The sequence below is a fragment of the Myotis nattereri genome (assembly GCF_964212035.1).
Source record: "Myotis nattereri genome assembly, chromosome: 12".
Lineage (NCBI taxonomy): Eukaryota > Metazoa > Chordata > Mammalia > Chiroptera > Vespertilionidae > Myotis > Myotis nattereri.
In genome coordinates, this window is record NC_138087.1 from 37,982,676 (window position 1) to 38,007,615 (window position 24,940).

At 48.9% G+C, this 24,940-nt stretch overlaps 1 protein-coding gene across 1 annotated transcript; it reads right to left on the bottom strand.

Moving 5' to 3' along the window:
• Nucleotides 1–6,665: 6,665 nt before the first annotated feature.
• On the bottom strand, nt 6,666–21,321 carry DMRT3 (doublesex and mab-3 related transcription factor 3; the record flags this gene model as incomplete). Its single annotated transcript, XM_081102838.1, has 2 exons — nt 6,666–7,686; nt 20,871–21,321. 2 exons carry the CDS (start codon nt 21,319–21,321, stop codon nt 6,722–6,724), a joined length of 1,416 nt encoding a protein of 471 aa, XP_080958964.1. The 3' UTR covers nt 6,666–6,721.
• Between the last annotated feature and the right edge of the window lie 3,619 nt (nt 21,322–24,940).

Genomic DNA, 24,940 nt, shown 5'->3' on the forward strand with positions numbered 1-24,940 from the left:
TGATCAATAGCTTTCATAGCGAATCCTTTTACTGCCCAAGCTGTTCTCTTGCAACCCGTACACTTTTCTTCCTTCTCCCTACTTTTTCCCCTGGGTCCCTACTTACTATGCCACTTGGCAAAGCAGAAAAAGGTACCTCCCAAAACAGCACTCTTTCTTCTGGTCTGGCAAATTAGGAAAAATTTTCAGCCCCTTCGTGCAAACACAAAATATACGACCACCTGCAGCAGCCAATGTCACCCAGTGTTCCCCAGAGACAGGAGCCAAGGAGGAAGGCCAGGGTGTGCATGGAGAGCCAGTGTCTTCCGGTGAAGACAGAGCCACTTGCACTGCATAGCGGCCCTGGGCTGACAAAGGGCTGGGTCCCAAGTCAGACTCACCTGCCCGCCCTCCACGGAAGCCACCACACATTCCGGTTCCGCCGTGTTTGAATAGAAGGCAGAGATTCCTTCCTGCCCCCCAATGCCTTCCACAGACCTTTGGAGTCTTTCTTAAATCACAGAGCAAGCGCGAGGTTGTGGTTTAAACCACCGAGCTGTGACTCGGGTCTTCTGGAGGGATCCTTCATCTGAACAACTGCTGAGTTTACTTTTGGTTAAGTCCAGTGGCTTTGCCCACAGGATACAGGAAACTCTTGACACAGCCTACCAACTCCAGCAAACTCTCGGAACCCAATTAGTAAGTGAGCCCCATTGAAAACCCCCACCCTTGCTGTTTACCTTCACACCGAACTAGGAAGTGATACAGCGGGATCTTTGAAGCATATCACCGAAGGCAGGATTGCCTCTTCCGAGATGCCTCTGCCCTCTAAGATTGGAATTTGGGGAGGATGCATTTGGAAATGATTCTTTCCCCCCAGTAATGACAACATCCAGTACCACATAAGAAATGAAATTGAAGCATTGATCTTAATCTTCAAATATAGGATAGCTCCAATATTAAAATTAACATATAAATTTAGCATCCATCTTATTTTCGACTCACTTCTGCTGAGCAAATGCACATATAAAGAATGAATCACTGAAACAGTATGCAGTGAAATCAAGTTCATTTTTCAAAGATGTCAGTTCAAATGCAGCCAGGGCCTGTTCTCTGGGCACCCAACAAATGTTCCCCAGAGGCACCCGCCCCTCCCGTCACTCATCGAGCCAGGGTGCAGCCGGGGACCTTGGGAGACGAGCTCCTGGTGAGCAAACCCTGGAACGTGTGGCCCCTACACTGCATACCCCTTCCTACGGCGCAGCTTCATTTTACCAATGGCGAATGTTCTTGGGTTCTTAGAAGCCTACCCTTTAGCTGTCACAGCCTGGCCCAGAGGTCCAGAATCACTGACCCTTTCCTCTGCTACCTGTTATCACTCCAGGTGGCTCTACTATTCATTTCAACCACAGCCACCTACCTGGCTGACAAATGCCTTGCTTCTCAATGCGTCATCACGAATTGCAATATTGCACCGTGAGACAGCACCTCACACCTGTTAGGACGGCTATTATGAAGAAGACAAGAAATAACAAATATTGGCGGGGATCTAGCGAAAAGAACACCCTTGTGCACGATTGGTGGGATCGTACATGCATGCAGCCACTGCGGAAAACAGTGTGGAGGTTCCTCAAAACAATGAAAACAGAACTACAACATGACTCAGCAATGCCCCTTATGGGTATACAGCCAGAGAAAACGAAACCACTATCTTGAAGAGATGCCTTCACCCCCATGTTCATTGCAGCATTACTCACAATGCCCAAGGTACGGAAACAACCCAAGTATCCATCACTGGATGAATCAATACAGAAATGCTCTTTACTACGTGAAATAAGCCAGTCACAGAAAGACGAGTGCTGTGTGACTTCACTTACACATGGAATCTAAAAAGCCAGCCATGGAAACAGAGAGCAGGATGGCGGTTGCCAGGGGCTGAGGGGTGGGGAAAACGGGGAGATATTAAAGGGTATAAATTTCCAGTTATAAAATAAGTAACTTCTAGGGAACTAATGTACAGTATGGTGACTACAGGTAACAATACTGTATTGTATAGGTGAACGTTGCCAAGAGAGAAGATCTGAAATGCTCTCACCACGCACACACGAAAAGGTAATTATGTGAGGTGACCAATGCATTAACTAACCTTATTGTGGTCAACATTTCACAATGTACACATGTATCAAATCATCACAATGTACACCTTAAACGTACACAGTGCTACATGGCAATACTATCACAATAAAGCTGGGCAGAAAGATTTTTGCTAGTTCTTAAAACTCAAAGCTCCAGGGCAAAAATCTACCTCCAGGAGTCACTGTCAACTAGCAATCACGACTTACTGAAGTTTATGCTAATATCTGGCCCTTTCCCAACCAGAAGCTTCCAGAAACAGGCATTTCTGATCCCAAATGTGTACTCAGTCTAATCACTAACATGGATGCTAACGTTATTTGAACTGGATCTAGGCCTTACATACTGAAGTTTCCTCTTGCCACAGAAAAGCGGGGGCGGGGGGGGAGGGGAGGCGGGGGGGGGGGGGAGGCGGGGGAGTTGGGAGGGGTTAGAAACCCCAGCATCAGAGTTTGTATCCCTGAGCTCCTGTATTGGGCATAGATTTTAGAAGAAAACCCAAGAGTGTGATGCAGAGTGAGGTGGTCCTCAGATCTCAGTGAGTTCAAGAATTACCTGGGGAGGATGATAAAAATACAGGTGCTTTGCCCAGCAGGTATTGCTCAGTGGTTGAGCATCGGACCATGAACCAGGAGGTCGCTGGTTCAATTCCCAGTCAGGGCACATGCCTGGGTTGGTGGCTCGATTCCCAGTGGGGGGCGTGCAGGAGGTAGACGATCAGTGATCCTCTCTCATGGATATTTCTATCTCTCTATCCCTCTCCCTTCCTCTCTCTGTAAAAAATCAATAAAAACATATTTTAAAAAATGTACACACACACACACACACACACACACACACACACACATGCTTAGACTACCAATCACTCTGAACTCAATATGGGAATCTAAACCATAAGTAAAGCATCAGGTGCCTGGATCACATTTTGAGACAAACTGCTGTAGAACATGACTAACCTGACACACATCTTTTTTTTTTAAAAAAAAATACAGTTTTATTGATTTCAGAGAGGAAGGGGCAGGGAGAGACAGAAACATCAGTGCTGAGAGAGAATCATTGACCAGCTGTCTCCTGCATGCCCCTCACCGGGATTGAGCCCGCAACCCGGGCATGTGCCCTGACCTCCTGGATCATTGGTCGACACTCTACCACAGCCATGCTGGCGGAGCCAGCACACATCTTAGAGCAGTGATGGCGAACCTTTTGAGCTCGGCCGGCGTGTCAGCATTTTGAAAAACCCTAACTTAACTCTGGTGCCGTGTCACATATAGACATTTTTTGATATTTGCAACCATAGTAAAACAAAAACTTATATTTTTGATATTTATTTTATATATTTAAATGTCATTTAACAAAGAAAAATCAACCGAAAATTTGAGTTCGCGTGTCACCTCTGACACGCGTGTCATAGGTTCGCCATCACTGTCTTGGATGAACAAAGCAGTGACTCTCAGAGTAGTCATTGGCAGGTCCTCACTGGAAGGGGAGAGAGGCACTGCGGTTTAATGTGGATTAACTTCCTATAGGGCTGGCTTGACTCAACTGCAAGCAGACATCCAAGCACCCAGATGTTTTCTCTGTGACAGATGGGACTTAACTAGGAGCTGGTTGATTTTTTTCTATTTTCATCCAGACATTCAGTTTCATGTGAAAGAGAAACTGTGTGCCCATGGGCAGACGAGAATTCCACACGCCTTCGTGGGACAGTCTTTGAGAGCTGAGCTAGAATCTACTTCAACAAGAGGGGGACTCAGCCGTCAGGACTACCAAAAAAGCAAGACTGAACGCTGGAAGCCAGATTAAGATTTGTTAAAATATATTTTTATTGATTTCAAAGAGGAAAGGGAGAGAGAGAGAGAGAGAGAGAGAGAGAGAGAGAGAGAGAAAGAAACATCAATGATGAGAGAGAATCATTGATCGGCTGCCTCCTGCACTCCCCCAACTGGCATGTGCCCTTGACTGGAATCGAACCCAGGACTCTTCAGTCTACAAGCTAATGCTGTCTCCACTGAGCCAAACCAGGTCGGGCCAGATGTAAGATCTTAACAACCAATTTCTCCCTTCTGACCCCTGTCCACACTCACCCCACCACAGAAAACATTTCTTGCCGCAGAAAATTATGTTGAGGCCTAAGTAAACCTGCACCAGCCATGAATACGCTGCCTTAGAGACAATTCCATTTTGCTGGCACTGCAGAAAGCAGTGACTGGCAATCTGTGGGCGAAACCGAGCTGTAAGAACGCTGCATCTTAAGCCAAGTTTTGCTCCATCCATCATTCAACCTGCAGAAGTCACAGCTGAAGCCGAGCACCAGCAGCTCACACGGGACCTGTCATCACGGCTGCTTGTTAAATAAACGTGGGTACCTTTTGAGATGAAGATGCCTTTGAAAACACATTTGTCCTGGGTAGGCCGAGGCATCAGCCCATCACCACATCACACGTCCTTTACGTGTGTCTTTAGAATCAGGGTTTGTCAGAGTATTCCTCTCCACCTCCTCGCACTCTTCCTTTCCATAAATACCAATGTCTAAATAGAACTCTAACAACAAATCGCATTTCTTTTTAAACCTCTAATATGCAACTATGTCGATTAAATACACAGTAGTCCAACTCATAATAGTGAATTTTCCCCCCTCAAAGATATCTCATTCCAAAAGAGCCCAACAGAAATAAAAATGAAATGGTTCTTTTGTTTTAAATATATTTTTTCTCCTGGGACCCAGCTGAGGGGCATCTCGGGCCGAGGAGTTGCCCTCCTCCCTCCCAGACTGAAGGGCCCCTGAAGACTCTGAGACTGGGAGCTCTCTCTACATCTGTCATCAAGAGGCTTGCATTTGTTTATTTCCTTTCCTTCCCACATTCATTAGTCTGTCTGAGCTAAGCAGTCATCTTTCCTTTCAAGCACTCTGGAGAATGAAAATAGTACAAGTGGTCAGTGTGGGCACTGAATATCATTGTTTGAAGACTCACTTTTAAAAATAGCTTAGCATGATCTAGCCAGTTTGGTTCAGTGGATGGAGCGTCGGCCTGCGGACCAAAGGGTCCCGGGTTTGATTCTGGTCAAGGGCGCATACCTTGGTTGCAGGCTCCTCCCTGGCGCCGGGGCCCTGGCTGGGGCTTATGCAGGAGGCAAGCCATCGATGTGTTTCTCTCACATTGACATGTCTGTCTTTCCCCTCTCTCTTCTACTCTCCGCAAAAATCAATGGGAAAATATCCTCGGGTGAGGATTAACAACAACAAAAAACATACCCAAGCAAAAAGTCTGCCATACGCAGGCAGCACCCCAAATTGCTTTTTAAAAGAAAGCATGTGGGTGCGGGAGGAAGCCCTGCTTTTCAATGTTGTGTGGTGGTCATCGTCCCCATTGACGACGAGGGAATTCACTTCTACATCCTGAACGCAACGGAACTGAACTTCACAGGAGCAACAGTACTCGCGCAGGGAGTGTTTTCTCTGTGCGGGGTTTGCCAAGCACTCTACTTACTTCCCACGCTGTAGACTGTCTCGTTCTCACTCTGATTGTAACGGGAGTCTCCATGACCATCCCTGCTTATCTTGGGCTCACGGGCGGGTAACTTGGGCAATAACGTACAGGGAGCATTGTAACACAGAGCAGGCACTCAATAAGTATCTGTTGAAGAAATAAATGAATGGGTAGAGGCACTGAATGAACGCTATTCTTGAACAATACATCCTCCGTCTTTCTGACTGCATCCCCAAGACTCTGTCACGGGTGTTTCTCAAGGAGCATCTCACGTAACCGACACCTGGGGGTGGGGTCCATGCACTAGAGTAAGTCGCTTTTACATCAAGTTCCTATTGTCAGAGGTCCTCCTTCCACAAGCAGAAATGACATGAACCAAAATCATCTCCTTAGTTTATTTCTTCTAGAGCCCTTAGCATGCTACATTAACCCGACAAAGCTTAATCTCGTGTTCATTTCACAACACATTTCATGCAGTTCACAGCTGTGACGGGTTTTACATTGACATTACACGTGTTTCGATTCAGCCATGTGAAAGGAATAATTCTTAATGGGGTTTGTCTCTGAAAACTGTCCAAGCTTAAATAAGCATGTGGGCCGTTGGCTCTGTTCTTCAGCGCAGTCTCTCCTTTAAAATGCAAGACGGATTTCCAGCGCAAGAACATAATGTCCCTGTTTGCCGTCCCTCTGCAATCGCACCACTTCCTTTGGGAGCCACATGTCCTGAGGAATCCCTCCACCAAACTGCATTCAAGTATACGGCTGTACTGAACACTCCGGGTGGAGTTTAGGAGCAAGGCTGACCTTCAGCATCACATCCCCAAATAAATCTTCCACGGTCCCGGCTTTCCCAAGACTATGCTTAGCACGAGACTCTCTTGTACAATAAGCATTTCAGCACTAAAGCCACAGAGCAGAGCTATTTGGCATTTCCCAGTGAAGTGCAAGAAATTAAATAAGTTATGTTTTTATTGCTAATAGAATCAAGCACAGTCACTTTGTCAAACAGAAGGAAAAGGTATACACAGGATGTGGCTTCTCCTCAGGCCCTCCCCGCTGCCCCCTCCCAGGGTTCAGATGCACAGAACGTGTCACCTGGTCCCTTCCCGTCCGGTTCCACTTTAAGATGATGTGTTGAGTATTCTGGAGTCTGAGGAGTCGGACCGCTCGTCGTAGTCGTCCTCGGGGTAGATGGGCTGCTTGGACACCATGGGGCACCCTTCCTCAGGGATGGAGATCCGCGGGTCCTCGGGGGTGCGCGCGGGGAGGACCGGGGAGCTCCTGAAGACGCTGGCAGAGCTCCCCGGGAAAGGGCTGACGTACTGGGACCTCAGCTGGTACTGCTGCTGCAGCGTCATGGTGTTCCACAGGGTGACGTCGTTGGGCAGGAAGGGGCTCGACTGGTTTCTCGCCAGCGTGTTCCTCAGCATGAGAGGGTAGCGGGGCGGCTGGGGGAAAGGGTGCTGCAAGGGCACGGCCAGGGGGTTGGGGACAACGTTACTAGAGTCCGCAGAAAGCCTCAATGTGTCTGGGACTCGGAAGGCCGACCCCACGGACCATTTGGAGGAGGAGATGGGGTAGGAGCTCAAGGTGTGTTCGAAGATGTGCCCGTTGGAGGGCAACAGGAGGCTCTCGGGCTCGGCGGCAGTTCGCTCGGCGGCCGCGACCGAGGACCGGCTGGACAGCAGGACCTCCACGGCGCTCACCAGGTCCCCCCCACAGCCCTTCAGGATCAGCTCCAGCACCGTGGGCTTCTGGTTGGGGAATATTTTTTTTAACACTTCCAGGGGGGGTCTGTTGGCCTTCAAGCTGAAGGGCAGAGAGACGGTTCCTGAGGGGCCCTCGATCAGGAGGTGATTCTGCTCCCCGTGGTACTTGGGGCTGCCGGAGCGGCTGTCCGACGTGCCCCCGTTTTTCGGGCCTGCATACCCACCTTCATCCACCGACACTATCTCGGGGCTCTCGGGGGTGAAGCAGCCTTTACTTTTTGCAACATCCGGGGAGCTCCTCTGGTCCGTGTCTTTGTCGCTGAAGGTCTCTGCGCTGTCGGCCAAGCTGCTGTCCCCAAGTCGCTCTTCAGTCAAATCTGAAAAGCAGAGAACAGCTGGGTTAATCCTCTCCTGGTGGCATAAAGAGGAACAGATGTGCTCAGGGGGGAGCCCGCACGGGCTTTCTGGAAGGGGAAATGTGTCCCAGTGGGTCACAGCATACCAACCACAAGCCTTAAAAGAAAGAAAGAAAAATAAATCCAAACTATGTCATTGGCAAATGGCAAAAAAAGACCCCTGAGTATGAACATCTAGAAACCAGAGTGATGTCTCGGAACGATGTGTTCGGGGAAGCTTGTCTCAAACACGAGGGCAGCGTAAGGCCGAGGCCCCCAGGAGGTGTGGCCGCCCAGCAGCACAGCCAGACCAGGGCCCTTCTGTGGGCTGGGGACCCACAGGCCCAGGGAAGGCAGGAACGGGAGCTCAGGCTTCCCTCCCGGCTCTTCTTCTGCAAACGCGGGGGCCGGTGGAATTTAAGGACATCTTCGGCCTGCGGGTACCCGTGTACTGCGGGAAAGTTAAATATGTCAGATCCATTTTCCGGTGCGTAGATTTCTCACTAAATATGCCTGGTGAAGTGGGCACCGACGTGGTTCCACAGGACACCGCGTACAAGCACGAGCTGATGTGATTGCCAGGGCGAAGGGAAGAGGCCTCTGGACATTGAAACCTTTATTTAAAAGCCACTGAGGTGTGGCTCAGCTGACTGGGTGTCGGTCCATGAACCGAGAGGTCGCTGGTTCAATTCCTGGTCAGGGCATGTGCCCGGGTTGCGGGCTCAGTGCCTAGTGGGGGGCATGCAGGAGGCAGCCCATCAATGTTTCTCTCACATCGATGTTTCTATCTCTATCCTTTTCCCTTCCTCTCTCTCTAAAATCAATAAAAACGTTCTTTTAAAAGCCACTTGAGGGGCTGGCAGACCTGTCAACAACTTGGATTAGAAAGCATGCAAAACCAGCTGTGCATTCTGGACGGTGGGGGACAGGTTGCAGGAGGGGAAGGAGGAAGTGACTTGACAGGGTTCATGGAACTATGCAAGGAGCATGACCCATCAGTGAGGCAAATGCACCCCTAACTCCAGAACCTGGGGTGCAAGGGGGAGATACATTTTCCATGAACTGTTTTGTTACTAAAGTGCATTGAAAGGACTTAAAGAAACCTTGAATTAAAAGAAGAGAGAGAGGAAAACAGCTTTCCAAATAAAGCAGAGATTTGCTGTGAAGTAAACCAGGTGCAAATTTAACATCCTGACCTATGACCTTACCCCCAGACGGGCTAGAATTACAGTGCTAACCAGGCAGAAAGGAGTAGCTAAGACTGTTTACTCGAAGAAGTAAATGCTAACAGACCTTTGTAATAAAGAGACATATTCCTTATTAATAAGCTGTATGCAAGTGGAACTTTACCCTTCTCAAAACATGTACTGGCAGTGTCTTCTGAAAGCCAATGTAACTGATCTAAAGGTGAAAATTATTAAGGACCCACTTGTCAGGTTGTAAACAAGTGGTTTGCCTGTGTTTTCTACTTCCTGGCGTGAATGGCCTCATTGTCCCCTTCCCTATGGGCAAACCTGATTATGTGTAGATAGCCAGTTGGTGAAATTTCATCAAAGCAGCTTCTAAAATCCATCTCCTCCTATGTGTTGTTGTTTACTTTAAAAGCCTTAAACAAAGGCCCATTTATGAACATGCTTCTACTATGGGCTGTGTCCTAAACATAACTGAGAAAACAAAACTTTGGTTCTCCACAAGGCAATAACTATGTGCCAAGCGAAAACACTTAAAAGATATTCTTACATTATATCAGTGCAACTTTCAATCATAAATCTGATAGGAATTCATATTTATCCCAAATTTGCATTTTAAGTAAGCTGCTTTTTTTCCCAATATAAGATCTCTCTAGGGCAGTGATGGCGAACCTATGACATGCGTGTCAGAGGTGACACGCGAACTCATTTTTTTTATTTTTCTTTGTTAAATGGCATTTAAATATATAAAATAAATATCAAAAATATAAGCCTTTGTTTTACTATGGTTGAAAGTATCAAAAAATTTCTATATGTGACACGGCACCAGAGTTACGTTAGGGTTTTTCAAAATGCTGACACGCCGAGCTCAAAAGGTTCGCCATCACTGCTCTAGGGGGTTCATGTATAGCCCAGAGATGGCTTACATCGCTGCTTTCTGCAACAACTCTGGGATGAACAGAAGACCTGTCTTTGAAAGAGAAATCTGACATATTCTCTCCTCCAACTTCCTAGGACTGGAGACCCAGTTTCATCTCCCCGGTTAAGGTGGTACTTATACTTCATCCAGAAGAGAAAAACAGCACACACACACAAAAAGCACCTATAAATTCACACTCACGCACTGTCACCAGTATGTTAGCTCAGCACGGAACTGAACGCACAATTGGATTTTGGCCCCTGCTCAATGGAGCTTGGAAGAGCAAGTCAAATACTCTCCCTGAGCAAAAATGAACATCAAAGAACGTTTTCAATATTAGGTACCTCTGAACAGTTTTCTTATGTCTTTAACTTGAGCTTTCACTACCTGTTATTAACAGGTATTTGTATCCCTGTAATACACAAGATACTGGAGACACAGAATAGATGGCAGCAAATAACAGAAGTGTGAGACTTGCCTCTAACTTGTGGAACTTATCACTAAGTTGGGGAGATAAGATGCATGTGCAGGGGGGGAAGCAAACACACCCAGGTAGACTTGCTACGCATTAAATATAACACGAAAGGCCCTGACCGGTTTGTCTCAGTGGATGGAGCCGTCGGCCTGCGAACTGAAGGGTCCCGGGTACAATTCCAGTCAAGGGCATGTACCTTGATTGCGGGCACATCCCCAGTGGGGGGTGTGCAGGAGGCAGATGATCGATGTTTCTCTCTCATCAATGTTTCTAACTCTCTATCCTTCTCCCTTCCTCTCTGTAAAAAATCAATAAAACATATATTTTTTAAATAAATAAATAAATATAACACGCATGTGCACAAATGTTCAAGCAGCAGCCACAATAGCCAAAAGGTGAATGCAACCCCAGTGCCCACAGATGGATAAGGAGATAAATGAAATGTGGTCTATACATACAATGGAATATTATTCAGCCTCAAAAAGGAATGAAATTCTGGCACACGCTACAATAGGGATGAAAACATGCTAAATGAAATAAGCCAGTTACAGAAGGGCAAATATTCTACGATTCTACTTATTTGAGATACGTGGAATAGGCATATTTATAGATAAATAATAGAATGGTGGTTACCAGAGGCTGGGGGGAACGGAATAGTGTCTTACTATTTAATAAGTACCAAGTTTATGGTTGGGATGATGAAAACGTTCAGGAAATGGATAGCGGTGACGGTTGCACAACACTGTGAATGTACTAATGCCACTATGTGATACCCCTAAAAATGGTTAAAATAGTACATTTTGTTATGTGTTGGTTTGGCACACACACAAAGAAATATGACACGCGTTATGCTAGCGATATAGGGGATGGTAAGATTTTTTTAAGTAAGAGAAACAAGTGTTTCTTCTAGAAAATAAAGGGTGTATAAGTTTAGCTGAAAAGCTCAAAACTTTACTATTTTTAAAAAGAAATATGTGGACCTAAAATCAGCTTCCTATTCTGAAAGGTAGATTTTCCCTACCCTGGGTGAGTCTGAAACACGGACAACATTAAGGGAAAGGTTCTGAGGTCTGTCAACTACCTTCACTCTCCCACAGAATGCTTCAGGCTCCAGGAAAAGGGGGTTCAAACAGGAACTAGAGAATGCTATTCTGGCTGATCTGACACATCCACCGTTATGAAAATATAGCATTTTTTTTTCAGGTTGGCAAACGATACACCATCCCAATAACCTGGAGGTGGGATGGCAGGAGTGTAGGTCTATGACAGTATAAAATCTACTGTTGACAGTGGAATCTTATATGGGTGCCACCTTGTTCCCCAATTGGGCCCCCCGCCCAGACTTTCCTCATGCTACCCTTTGCGCCTGCTGCTGTGCCATGCCCAGTGCAGCACGCGCTTCCGGTTAGTTCTGAAGGGATGGTGGTGGACTGTGCTGATTCATCCACTCTCAGGTTTCTGGGCTGATCAGCCTCTCCAACTGGGAGTCAAGGCTATGGCGACAAAGTGAGAAAAGCTAAGACGTCACAGGAATCCAATGTACGAACTCACACTCCAACCAACCGAGGTCAGCGCTGTTGATACTGTGTTCAAAGGGAAGATAGAAGACATTGAAAGAAGCAATGAGTGGGACTCGCTGATGGCGTTCATACACCTGAGCAGCACAGAAAGGCCTGCTGTGGGGTGTCAGGTGAGCAGAATCCCAATCAACAGCCAAAGGCTACTGGGGTTTCCAAATCGGGCAAAGGGCAAGGGAAGACTAACCTCTCACCTTGCACCAAGAGCAAATCCCTCGGTCAACAATAATTTCTGAAAGAAGAATATACAGTCCCTACAATTCTGTGGCATTGTGGTCTATTGGTTGTGTCGTGGTACCTAAACTAGATGTATTGTAGACTATTCTATTATAAACACAGACTCTCACAAGAAATTATAGAGGGTGAGTTGTGAGTCCAGTGATAAAGCCTAATGTAGTAACAGGTGTTTCTTTACATCTCTAGATTTTTTTTTCCTAAATGAACTTTATAAACTGTTCGTGTTGGTTTAAAACACAAAGGCCTTTCTTGATATAGAAATGTGAAGCTGCCAACAAACACAATGAAAAGGAAACTACCCCCAAAATGCTTTACCCTCTTTTTTTCTTGGAAGTGACACCCTAATTCCTAGAGCACAAAGAGGAAGGGTATACTTCAACTGGTAATACTTTCACACCTGGAATATGGATATGGGAAGCCAAAACTACTGGGCAAAAACTGAAAAGAAATCAATTTCATCTGATATTACAAACTACCTATTGAAAGTGATAGTCTGTTGTTTCTAATGCTTAAATATTTAGACATCTTTAAAACTTACTCAATGCTCACTCTTCAATTTCATATTTTTTATGATGTAGAAACACAACCACCCATAAACTTTTCACTAGGGTAAAGGTTTTTAAAAGTTGATATTCAATTAAGAAGGAAATTTTTATATAGATAATGAGATACATATATTGTATATGTATGTGTGTGAGTGTGTGTGTGTGTGTGTATGCCATAAGATAGCTACAAGACTTTAAAGAGAGAAAATGAACACTCACACAAAAGTGACTTCCATCTAAAATAAAATTACAGTTCGAAAAATCTTTCTTTTGAGGATTTTTCCATATGAAAATGAACTGAAGTAAAACATAATTCTAGATATTCATTTCAAATGTTTTGAGAAAGCATACCCCATCTGTGAAACATTTTGCTCAAGACACATAAACATGAAAAATTTTTCTGACTTAAATGTGGTGGGTTTGCCCCATTTTGTCCAATTATATCTACAAAACAAAATATATCTCACATCCAGAATGACAATACAAAAACACTGGCATAGAGAAAGGAAGGTTTCTGAACGCACGTCACTGGATTTCTTTTTTTTCTTCTGAAATTGCGTCAGGCGTTTTGAAACATGGACTGCATGTCCTCAGCCGTTCGCTTGAGCACTGGGGAACACACCTCTGAACAACTTCCCCAGTGGGTCATTTTCAAAGCACACAGATAAATCTGCAGTGGCAGGCAGGAGCCTGGGCAAGACTGGCTTCTAGACGAGCCGACTGCCCAGTCAGAATTCTAACAGGAGACAGGCTTTGTACAACTTCTGTTATCTTTATCTCATACTACAAGTACAGAGTCATAAAAAAAAACCACAACTGAATCTCTGACAACTTAAAGTACAGCAGGAAATGAATGTTGGTCTAAAATCTTTCCTTTTCTTCCTAAGCAGAAAAGAAAACTTGCGGAAAGTAAAAATATATAGACACATTTTCCTTTATAAAAAAATCATTAACGCCCTGGCTGGTGTGGATCAGTGGTTAGAGTGTGAGCCCTCACACCCAAGGGTCTCATGTTGGAACCCGGCCCCAGTCAGGGTATGTGCTGGGGAGGCAACCAATTGATGTGTCTCTTTCACATCGATGTTTCTCTCTCTCTCTCTCTCTCTCTCTCTCTCTCTCTCTCTCTCTCTCTCTCCCCCTCTCCCCTACAGCCCCTCCCTTCCTTTCACTCTCTCTAAAAATCAATGGAAAAAACATTCTTGGGTGAGGATTAACAAAACAAAACAAAAACAAAAAAAGAAAAATCATAAGAAGATAAAAAATCATTAACAGCACTGGGTTCATAACATGTGGCAGTATCAAAATGGTTCCTGCAGACCAGTATTTTGGGGGAACATCTAAAGGGCTGGATATAAGGAAGGATGGTTTTGCAACTGTGGACTACAGTATATTTCCTACAAAAATTTAGGTTTGACCTCTTTCTGGATTCAGAAAATAACACGTTTTGAGAAGCAGGAGGGAAATTACCTATAAACCTACGTGTGTATCTGGTACTTATAAAAATGCAAGCCGGAGTGGTCCAGTTGGGTCAGCATCATCCTGTGCACCTAAGGTAGGAGCTGGTTCGAACCCCGGTTGGGCAGGTACAGAGGCTGCCAATAGATGTTTCTCATTTCTCACATTGGTCTCTCTCTCCCTCCCACCCTCCTCCCTCCCTCTAAGTATGTCCTCCGGTAAAGATTAAAAAAAAAATTGTTTAATTTTTTTAAATGTCTATTCATTCATCCATGTATTTAGCAAATATCCTTGAATCCCTCACTATGTGCCCAGGCATCTACTAGGTAAGAGTGTATGAAAAACCAGAGCGTTTTTCAGAAATAGGGTAAAGGTTTTGATCAAAGCATTACCTCTTAGCCACTTACAGTTTACTAACTCATCTTTTGCAAAATTTCCAATTTATCTTTGTAATTGGTCACATTTTACATTGAAACACAGCAAGTAACTCAAAGGCCAGCAGCTGGACCAACTATGGTGTAAGCATTAGGGGGAATATTGTTGTAAACATTCACATATAAAGACTATGGGTGCAACAGATATTCACACTGAATTAAACAAAGAATAATCAGTGGCGGGGGTGGGGGGTGGGCAGATCACTGATCCTAGCTTTGCAAAATTTATGTCTGACTTGTCATTGGAATCAAAAGAGATTAGAGATCTGGAAAAGAACTAATGTTCTGATATTTAAATTTTCCAGAATACTGTCATTCAGTGGTTGACTGGGCTTATTTTTATAGATGTTTATACAACAAAATGGGAGGGAAAAACACCAAGTTGTGTTTTTGTTTCCTCAGCGCTCAGACAAGGAAATGATTCACTAAAGCCACGTGGGACCCCTGGGGAGGGACACTCAGACGTTACTTAACCTTGGCCATGGGCACCCATGCATACCCCAAGTTCAAGGTCTGCTGTGCCATCACAGTCACCTCCAACTAGACGTGAGGCCCAGGGGCTTGAGTGGCTAATGTCCGGAAAGGGCAACAGGTTAAAAAGCCAAAGAAAAGAGGGAAGCGAGAAGGCACAGGAGAGGAAGAAAGAGCGGGTAAGGGAGGCAGGCAGGCAGGCAAACAGTTCTGCACTGGGCTCCGTCCTCCCTCCTGTCAGGAAGAAGTGCAACATTTCCAGGAAGGGGCTCCCAGTCCTCGGGGTGGTGATTTACGGAGATTTACTCCCGGCCCCTCTGTAAAGCTGTTAGCAGAAAGTGCTGACTGGCCGCAGCAGACTTTCTCATCAATGCTCTTTGATTGTATTTTGCAAACAAAATGCCTGTTGCTTGGTAACATTTCACTTGAGCCTGACCTTCCCCGAAAGTTATTGCTATCAGATTCGATTTACACTGTCCTCCTGTGATTACTGTAATCTTTTAAACCGGGAGTTCATCCATCAGGGAAAAGAAAAGTTGGTTGTGTAAGTCGAGGGCACGGCCATCCCCCAGATTTATAACCTGGGGAAGTGTGCTGGGTGGAGGGGCCGGCTCTTTCCCGGATGGCAGTAGAAGTCTGGTTTCTAGAGGTTGAAAAGCTCCGGTTTTTCATGCCAGCCCTGGTCTCAGGTCACAAGAGGGAACCCCCCCCCCCCCCCCGCACCCGATGCCCACCCCTGGCAGCTGGGGCTCCAGGGAGAGGGAAGCTGGGAGACCGCACTGCACTGGTGACCCCGGACCCCAAGGGGCTCACAGAGTGGGGTGACTGGAGTTGGGAGGGACAGCCTCCGCCTAGGGTTGCCAGATAAATTTCAACTTCAAATATATAATGAAGAATTTTTAGTATTGAGTATGTCCCGACCAATATTTGCCATCCTGTTTTTTATTTGCATGTTTTTTGCTAAATCTGGCAACCCAGGCACACGCAGCAGGGAGGGAGTGGATGGCCTGAGAGGCAGGAGTGAGAAATGCACGGAAAGTCTTGTTCCTGAGGCTCCAGGCTCCTGGGCTAAGGAGCCCACCTGCAGAGGGGTGCAAGGACGGAAGCAAGGCTGGGTGGGAGGGAGCGCCCCACCTGCCCAACTGCAGTTTCCCTGAGACTGGTCAGGGGCAGCATCCAGTGAACATACCTTTGCTGGGACTCTCTGTACCTCCTTCAGGCCCTTGTGCCCTGTGACTGCTCCCGCAGGTGGTGGGCACACCACCCTATATGCAGGGAGCTGGGCTGTCCCCACCCAGCTGGGCTGCGCACCAGGCCCTCCCCTTTCCCAACAGGCAGGGCCCCGGGAGCAAAGGAAATGGATGGGTGCCTCCAGAAAGGCCAGGAACTGAATATCCTCAGCGTCCTGCCCCTGGAACCAGCGCTGGGGTACGGTTTGGAAGAGACCAGTAGCACAGGATCACGTATTCCTTTTCATTTGGGTGGTTTTTGTTTTTTACAGTGCAACTCTGAGTCCAGCCCCTCGCCCCAAATGACGCAGTCTTAAAACCAGACCCTGAGTTTAAGTCCAGAGGCACACTGCAGGAGTGACGGTGAAGTCTTTCCCACCTTTCCATTTTCTTCTGGCCAGCACAGCCTCAGAGGGTTTCCCATCCGGGCCTGGACCGGTGATCTGGTGCCACTCATTGTACCTGCAGGAATGTCTGTCTGTCTGTTTTGTAAATTAAGTTTAAAATAAGAAAGTAGACTGGACAGGACCCAGTGAAGCAGGAGCTGAAAGGCACAGAGCAAATATAAAGATGCTATTCCGTACTGGGTATGAGGTAAAATAAAATAAAGGTAGTTTCCAAAAACTCCCAACTTCTCTCACCACAGGTCTCTTATTCTCCCCTCTTCAGGAGAAATCAACAGAAAAGGAGACCCTACTTTCCTATTTGGCCCTGCCCTCCTACTCCTAACCAAATATGATGTTTTTGATTTCTTTTTCCTCTAAGAACACTTTAAAGACCTTCTGCACATATTTGTTTTGATGACAGATGCTGACAGAGGAAGAACCTACAGCTAGAGATCTTCCTTCTCCCGCCAGAGGCTGCCCGGACACTCTCCCCTGAAGGAAATGGTGAGGCTGGGGGAAGGGAGCCGCAATACAGGAGTGTAACTTTAGCTCTCACCTTGGAGTTGACCCTCAACTTTCCTCAGCTCCTGAGCCCAGGTCCTGAAAGGCTGGCTGGGCTGGTTCAGGCTGCTGACTCAGAAACACTAAGTGTTGAAAGATGCCTCACTTCCCAGGGTATTTTCATGGGGGACTGGAAAGGGTGTGAGGGGGATGAAGAGGGAATTTAGGAGACTACGTGAATCGATGGTACATATGTAAAGAAGCTTAAATTATAACTTGGGGCTTAAAAAGCTCTTATAATTCCAGGCCAGCCATAGATGATTATCAAAGAGCAGGGGGAAATGTACACCCAAAAAGAAAAAAAAAAAAGAATGCTTCAACCCAGAGCTAGAAATAATAACATCAGAATAGGTAAATTCTCCTTAGAACCATCGCCACATGGAAAGGGACGGGGAACACACTACACCGTTAGATAAAATAACTCCAGTCCTTTAAAGAATCGGAAGCAGAACTTGAAGAAGAAACTCCTTCCAGTCGCAAAACTGAATGTTGGTGTTGATGTGGCACTCCCTGAACAGCGGGTGCCTCTCCAGCGGCGCCCAGCCAACAGACCTTTCTCTAGGGCAGTGGTTCTCAACCTTCTGGCCCTTTAAATACAGCTCCTCATGTTGTGACCCAACCATAAAATTATTTTCGTTGCTACTTCCCAACTGTAACGTTGCTACTGTGATGAATTGTCATGTAAATATCTGATATGCAGGATGGTCTGAGGCGACCCCTGTGAAAGGGTCCTTTGACTGCCAAAGGGGTCGCGACCCACAGGTTAAGAACCGCTGCTCTCGGGCATGTGCTTTTCACCTGCATTCGTAGCTAACAACAACAACAACAACGAAATTTCCACAGTTACGGACTGAAGCAGCCCTTTTTTGAAAGGCCCAACCTAGACACAGAGATCAGAGATCTCCATAATTTGCCAGCAGATGCAGATTCCTGATGGTCTGGGAACTTACTGTAACATGCCGACCTGCCATGTGAACAGAGCTTCACTTACTTCTCTGCATGTAGCGAACTACTTGTCCAGGAGTCCCTGATATGCTTCGAACTATGCCTGGTATGCTACACGCAAATAAATCACACTACGCACAACTGCAGAAAGGTATGATATATACAGCAACCAGCAGTCTCACCCAGGCGGTTTCTCCACTCGTACACCCCAAATGGACTTCCTTACAGAGCAATGCATGGAAACGATCCACTTGCATGCTTGCCTTCCTCATGAAAACAACTACTCTGTGTTTTCTTGCGCCGCCCCCACATCATTGGATTGGTGATTGGCATTTTTAATGGAATTATAGGGTCAAACCAACTGAAAGAAGAAAATAAAAGTTATATAAATGAATGTGTAAGGTATGTAATGTGACCAGCTAGAAACGGAGCCCTTGGTCCCTGATGGCTCAGTCTCCCAAAGCCACCAACGACTCCGACCTCTCTCATGGTACATCCGATTCTCCTTTGCAATGACCTGTTCTCGATCTGGAGGACTCGGGCTGTCCCTGAGCACTCAGAATAACAGAGAGGGCACCGGCCTGGTTCCTCCGGAGAAATCAGCCTCCTTTTACTCTCCCAAACCTGCATCCTTCTGCTGCTGCCCCCTCAGCAGGTGCTGCCCCGCCTTTCTTCCTGCCCTCGCTGCCCTCCTCCTGGCTTGTTTTTGGTCTTGTGACTCTTTAGAAACCATGAACTTTGGGTATCCCAAAGAATGGTTTGAAGGGCACAGGATGTGGACAGAATCTCCTCTTGAATGGAGACCCCCAAACTCGAAGCCCTATTATTAGAGGAGTGCTGCTGGGCAGGTGGCCATTGCAAAACGCTACCTACGACTGACATAAGCTTAGATTCCTGCTATGGTGTTGGAGGCAATGGAGGTTACAAGTCACTGGCATGAATCAAATTCTAGAAGCGAGACAAAACATTCCCCGTTACTTGTTCTAACCTAAAGGGGAAAGGCAAAATAAACCGTCTTTCTCTCTCCCTCCTATTCTTCTGTGGCAAACCTACAAATATGAAGAGATCAGATTGAAAGGAGAGAGACAACTGGGGTGGGGTGGGGGGCATTACTCAGAGAAATGCTTACATCCTACTTTGGATTAAATATCCACAAAATCCAGGGCAGCAGATCTGTGCCTGCAAGGCTGCCTGTCCACTGACCCCCAAACCAGTGAGTGCATCTCCCCAGCTCCACACGTCAGTCAACTGCTCCTGAAAGCCCCTCTCCAAAAGCCAGCAGCTTTTGCAGACTTCCACAAACTCCTTGGAGGTGTGGGGGGTGGAGGGGTGTCAGAAGTTCTTCCACCGTCCTACCTTTGGGGCTCTGCGCCTTATAGGGCCTTGCCTCGAAAAATTCAAGCAAATCCCTTTATCCCCTCCCCAAGAGGATCGGAGCTTTTCCTTTTCTTTCCTATTTGCCACACCAAACACACGTCAATTAAACTCCAAGAGCCTAAAATCAAAGGAGTGCTTGGGCTGGGCAGGACAGCACGCTAGAGATTCCCAGGAGAAAAGAGCCTCATCTGGGGTTTGCAGACTGGAGACCTGGAGGGGGGAAAGGGATGGAAGCAATGGGGTGGGCGGAAACCTGTCCACCTCCAGAGCTCAGGGCGGACCCACTCTCTCTAATGCACAACACAGGAGAAGAGGAAAGAAGAGCTCTGAGAGGTGAAGAGAAGCCAGAGAGTCTTTGCTCCATATCTTAGAGCATGAGGCACAAGCCTCCTAGAATGGCCTTCCTCACCGCAGTCAAGTTTTTGGTTTGTTGTGTTTATGTGTGTGTGTGTTTCAAAAAAATATGTTTTTATTGACTTCAGAAAGGAATGGAGAGAGTGAAAGAGCCAACACCAATGATGAGAGAGAATCACTGGGAGCCTCCCGCACACCCCCAACTGGGGATTGAGCCCGCAACCACAACAGGGCATGTGCCCTTGACCAGAATCAAATCGGGGACCCTTCAGTTCACAGGCCAGACACTCTATCCACTGAGCCAGACCGGCTAGAGCCGCAGGTCAAGTTTTGTTTGTATTTCATTAAACCACAGAGACAGCTGAAGGCGGCCTGAGGAACCTATTGAAAGACCTGAGCAGTTTTGCAAAAGCAGCTCACTCTGGCCACACCAGATTCTGGGTCCTCCCTATCAGTTTAGTAGCCTTTCTGGCCTTTTGTACTATTGCTTCTAAATGAGACTTCTTTCAACAAAGTGCAAGACGCTGCAGACCACAGTGCGCTACCAGACAGACTGGGGGTTAGCTCCAGTTCCCTCGGGGCCGGGCGGAGAAGAACGCCCGGCTCGCAGTCAGCCAAGCCTCTTGGGCCTTGGCTCCGTCCTGCACCTACATGTCCCGCCTCTCTAAAAAGCCCTAAGGCGGGGACCCCCCTGAGCACGGCGGTGTGTACGCCCGCGTGGGTTTTAATTTGGACCTGTCACGACCTCTTTAGTTACCCGTCGCACAGTCCCGCCGTCTGGCTAGCCCCAGGCGCCTTTCTCGCGGGCATCCGGGTTCCACCTCCGGGATCCAGAGGGAAAGCCGGCAGCTGCCCGGGGAATAACCGGCCCGGCGGAGTTTGGAGAGGAAGCCCCGGCAAGGCCCACTTCCCCAAACCTGCCTCCCGGGTTCCCAAGCAGAGCCGCAGCAGGAGCTCCGCAGGGTTTCCGCCCGCGCGCTGGGCCCGGCTCCCCGCCCGCAGCCCTCCTACCTGGCTTGGCGAGCGGCGTCTGCAGCGCCCCGGGCTGGGGCTCGGCGGCCCAGCGCAGCGCGGCGGCCGCAGCCAACTCGGCGGCAGGGCGAGGCGGCTGGGTCGGCTGCGAGGTCGGCGGCTGCTGCGGGGCGGCGGCGGCGGCGTCCCCAGACGGCGGGGGTCCCGGCAGGGCGCGCAGCGAGTCGGGGATGAGGCTCTCCAGGCTCTCGTTGGCCTGCTGCCGGCGCAGTGCCACCTGCGCCGCCATGACCCGCTGCCGCTCGATAATGAGGATGCACTTCTCGCACGTGCAGTCCTTGAAGCGGCAGTAGCGCTTGTGGCCCTTGAGCCAGGACAGCACGCCGTGGTTGCGGCAGCGCGCGCACTTCGGCGTGCGTTGCAGGGGCGCCCGCGGCGGCTGCGACACCGGGCCGCCCATGTACAGATAGGGGGAGCCGTAGCCGTTCATACCCCGGGCTCCCCGAAGAGCTGGCGGGCCGGCGGCGCGAGCGGGCCAGGGGGCGCTGGACGGCGGGGCTGGGAGGCCCGCTCAGGGGCGGCCTCGAGGCGGCCGCGTGCGTCCCGCGGCGGCCGGAGGTGCAGCAGCCCTTTTACGTCTCCCGCGGCGCTCGCAGCCCCGGCCTCCGGCGGGGACGCCGCCAATCCCACGCCGGGCGCGTCTCCGCGGCTGCTGCTCCGGCCGGCACGTCCTCCCTCGCCGAGCGTTTCGGCGGCTGCAAGGTGCCGGCGACAGCGCTGGTTAAGGTCTAAGCCAGCTTGGCCGCAGTTCCAGCGCGCTGCCAGGCCCAGCACCTCCTCCACCCCCTCCCCCCTCATCCGCCCTCCCACTGCACCCTCCCCCCCCCACACACACACACCAGTCCCAGTCTCTCCGCACTCCCCACCCACTCCACGCCGTCCTCCTTCCTTGCGCCCCTGGAGTCGCTCACAGCACCTTCCGCGCCACCTGCAGCCAGGCGGCACCCGCGGGGGCGCTCACGGCCCCTCCTCCAACCCCTCCGCGCTGTCCCTGCCCCGGCTGCAGGGGCAGTGGCACTCCGGACACAGCGTTGCCCACCGGGCGGAGTGAGGGTGGGGGTGCCTGCAGGAGAGTGGGGTGGCCGCTCCCCTTCTCTCCCTTCCCTTCCCTCCAGGTTTTGATTTGCGGCGCCGAGCCCGCTTTTATTCCAACGCTTGGCCTCAGAAACTCGGCTCCGCGAGAACCAGAATCTACCGTGGAACTTATTCGAGAAATTTTGTCTCTTTATATCGTTTTGCAACTTAAAAAAAAAAATCGTGCTGCTGCAAAAGAAAAGGAATGTTTTTGAAAACTTGCTGGCCCGAGGATAAAACCCCATTTTGCAGGCACAGTCCGCCCTCTCTGGCGCCGAGTTTATTCCTGTACCCTCCTCCCAAGTTTTAATGAACAATCGCAGTCCCGAACGGCGTGGGGAACGCTCGTGCGGAGAACTTTCTTAAGTGCTGGGTCTAAACTTTCAGAATGGATTAGGGGCCATGATAACGCTCAAAAGTTACTGGATATGATCTCCCCTCTGCCCAATAGCCACTGACCCATCAAACGGAGACCCCGCGTCACCCAGTTCAAATCCCCACGGACTCGATCGCTAGGGGTGGCGCCATTTCTCTCCCCCACCCCATTGTCTTTGGGTAGGCGTGGAAGGGATCCCTGCACAGGATGACAACATAAAACTTCGTTTAAATTGTTATTTGTGTGTTTCTAATCTCCTAAGAGTACCCTTTTGGCCTAATGCAGACTACTGCTGTAAATACAGGGACGACAAAACACCCCCTCCCCCAACAAAACAAAACTAAACACAGGTGGATACAGCGACTCGGGGCAGAGCTGGGCGGTTCGGATAATCCGACGCGGGAGGAGAGCATTGACTGGTCCGCTGCAATGGTCAACCTTTAGGCCGGCCGCGCCCTTTTCCCCTAGGGGAGGCCGCCTTTCTCCGCCCTGGAAGCAAACAAGCTACCGGAAAATGTCCCCCCGTGTTTTCTGCGAATTCAAGTAGTCAACCCCCAGCTTGGAACAGTGATTCCAGGAGGGGAGAAGGGTTAAAAAGGGACCCCGGTTGTATGCTTCCCCTAGAAGCCACCTCCGGCTCAGACCTCTCCGGGACTGGGGGATCGCTGTATGCTGACCTGGTGGGGCCTGGGCAGGAGAATGCTAACCCTGGACGGCCTCCCGCCCCCACCCCAACCGCGTGGGGCACGAACCCCGTCTGTCCTCTTACCATCCCCACCCCCTCACCACCACCACCTCAATCCTTCCTTTCTTCCCAGTGTTCGCTAGGAAAACAAGCCCTAAAACACTACAACTGTAGGGAACTTCATAAGCTCTCAGGACTGGAGGTAGGTCACCCGCAGCCCAGTGGGCCAGAGGCCGGGCAGTGGGGAGTTGGCAGTGAGTCGCTTCACGTGACAGACACAGAGAGACTAGAATGACACTGAATCTGGGAACGTTAGTTCGCGCTGAAATCTCTCGGGGTCTCTTGGCCTCGGAGGGTGTGGGGCGAGGGACCATGGACTTTTTTCAAAGTTCAATTTCTCCGGAGTTTCTCCAAATGGTCTGCGAAACCGGGACTATAAAATCCTTGGGAATAAAGTTGTTGTTGTTTTTTTGTTTTGTTTTTTTTTAAGGAAAGCAGCAGACCTGGGCACCAGGTTTTGGGGCGGACAGTCCCACTTGCTAGGCGACCCCCTCTCCCCTCCCTCCCCCCGCGGTCACCTAGCCACCCTATCCCCTTTGCCACTCAAACAACTTGGCATTATTTGGTCCCGGGCTGGTTCACTCCAGTGCACATTGGGGGCTGAGACCTAAATACTCATTTGATATAGCATAATAATCCTTTTCTCATATTTGATGGGAATGTTTTCCATATCCCAGTATTTGACAACATCTCCCTATAGGGACAGGTTTGTATTTATGTTGGTAAAACGTCCCCTGCCTCCAAGGCTATTGTAACCCAACACCTGACAACCCCGAGTCCCATTTCTGTTTGCAGAAAGGGTTTATTCAAGCACATAATGGGATCCCAGCAGAAAGCCTTTTAGAACAAGGGGCTCTGGTAAACTTCACCACATGAACTCCGTTTCCAGGGCTATTAAGCTTTTAATTGGAAAATAGCAGAGGAAATTTCAAGGTGACTATAACGTGTTAGCAGTTAGTGCGGAGAAGAAAGGCCGGAGCGGGAATGAATGCGGAAAGCATATGGTCCGAATCACATTTAGGAGGAGCGGCCTGCTTCTAAGTCCCGCGGCTTATACACGTATGGGAAAAACAATCAAAGACATTGGAAAGGGAGGGGGTAGGATTACAAGTAAATGTAACCTCCCTAGCCTGGACCCACTCGCGTTCTGCTCTGGGTGGGGCGTGTGTTTTCAAGCCCCAGTTAACTGGGGAGCGCTGTGAACGATATTAACAGTGGAAGAGAACGCGCCTACGCGGTTCTCTCTCTCGGCGCGCACAGTCTCACGGCGTGTGTATCCATCTAAAAGCTTGAGGAATGCAGGTGTCCTTGCTGAGAAACTGAGGATGTTCGGACTCCGAATCTGGGAGTCCTGCCAGCGGCGCCTCATCTCAAGAAACAATCAAAAGGACAGTTTCATGTTGTCCCGATTGTGTAATACATCAGGGCATTTTCTGCTTTGCTGGATTCTCATGGAGGCGGAGGTCAGGGTTCCTAGTTTGTCGTTTTAATCTCAACCACGGTGACGCTGGAAGCGGGAGGGGGTGGGGGCGTGTAGAAAGCCCTTTGAATGCAGAAAAAACGAGCCCCCTTTCCCCGTGTATGAACTTCTCAGCTCTCACACTGTCCGTGCCTCTGGGCATCCGTCTTTGGGCAGTTTCAAAATGAAAGGGGGGAACGAATGTCTAGCGAGGCCGTGGTGGGGCAACCAGCAATCGATTTCTTAAGGTGACAATAATGCCCTTGTTCTCCCTCAATTAATTGGGGAGAGACCCTTGAGCACTCCCCCCAGGCACCCCGACGCCGCCCTCTGGGGTGTGGGGCGGCGGCCGCGATTGAACCTGCGTTTGCAGGGCCTGGGGGAAGCCTCGGAGC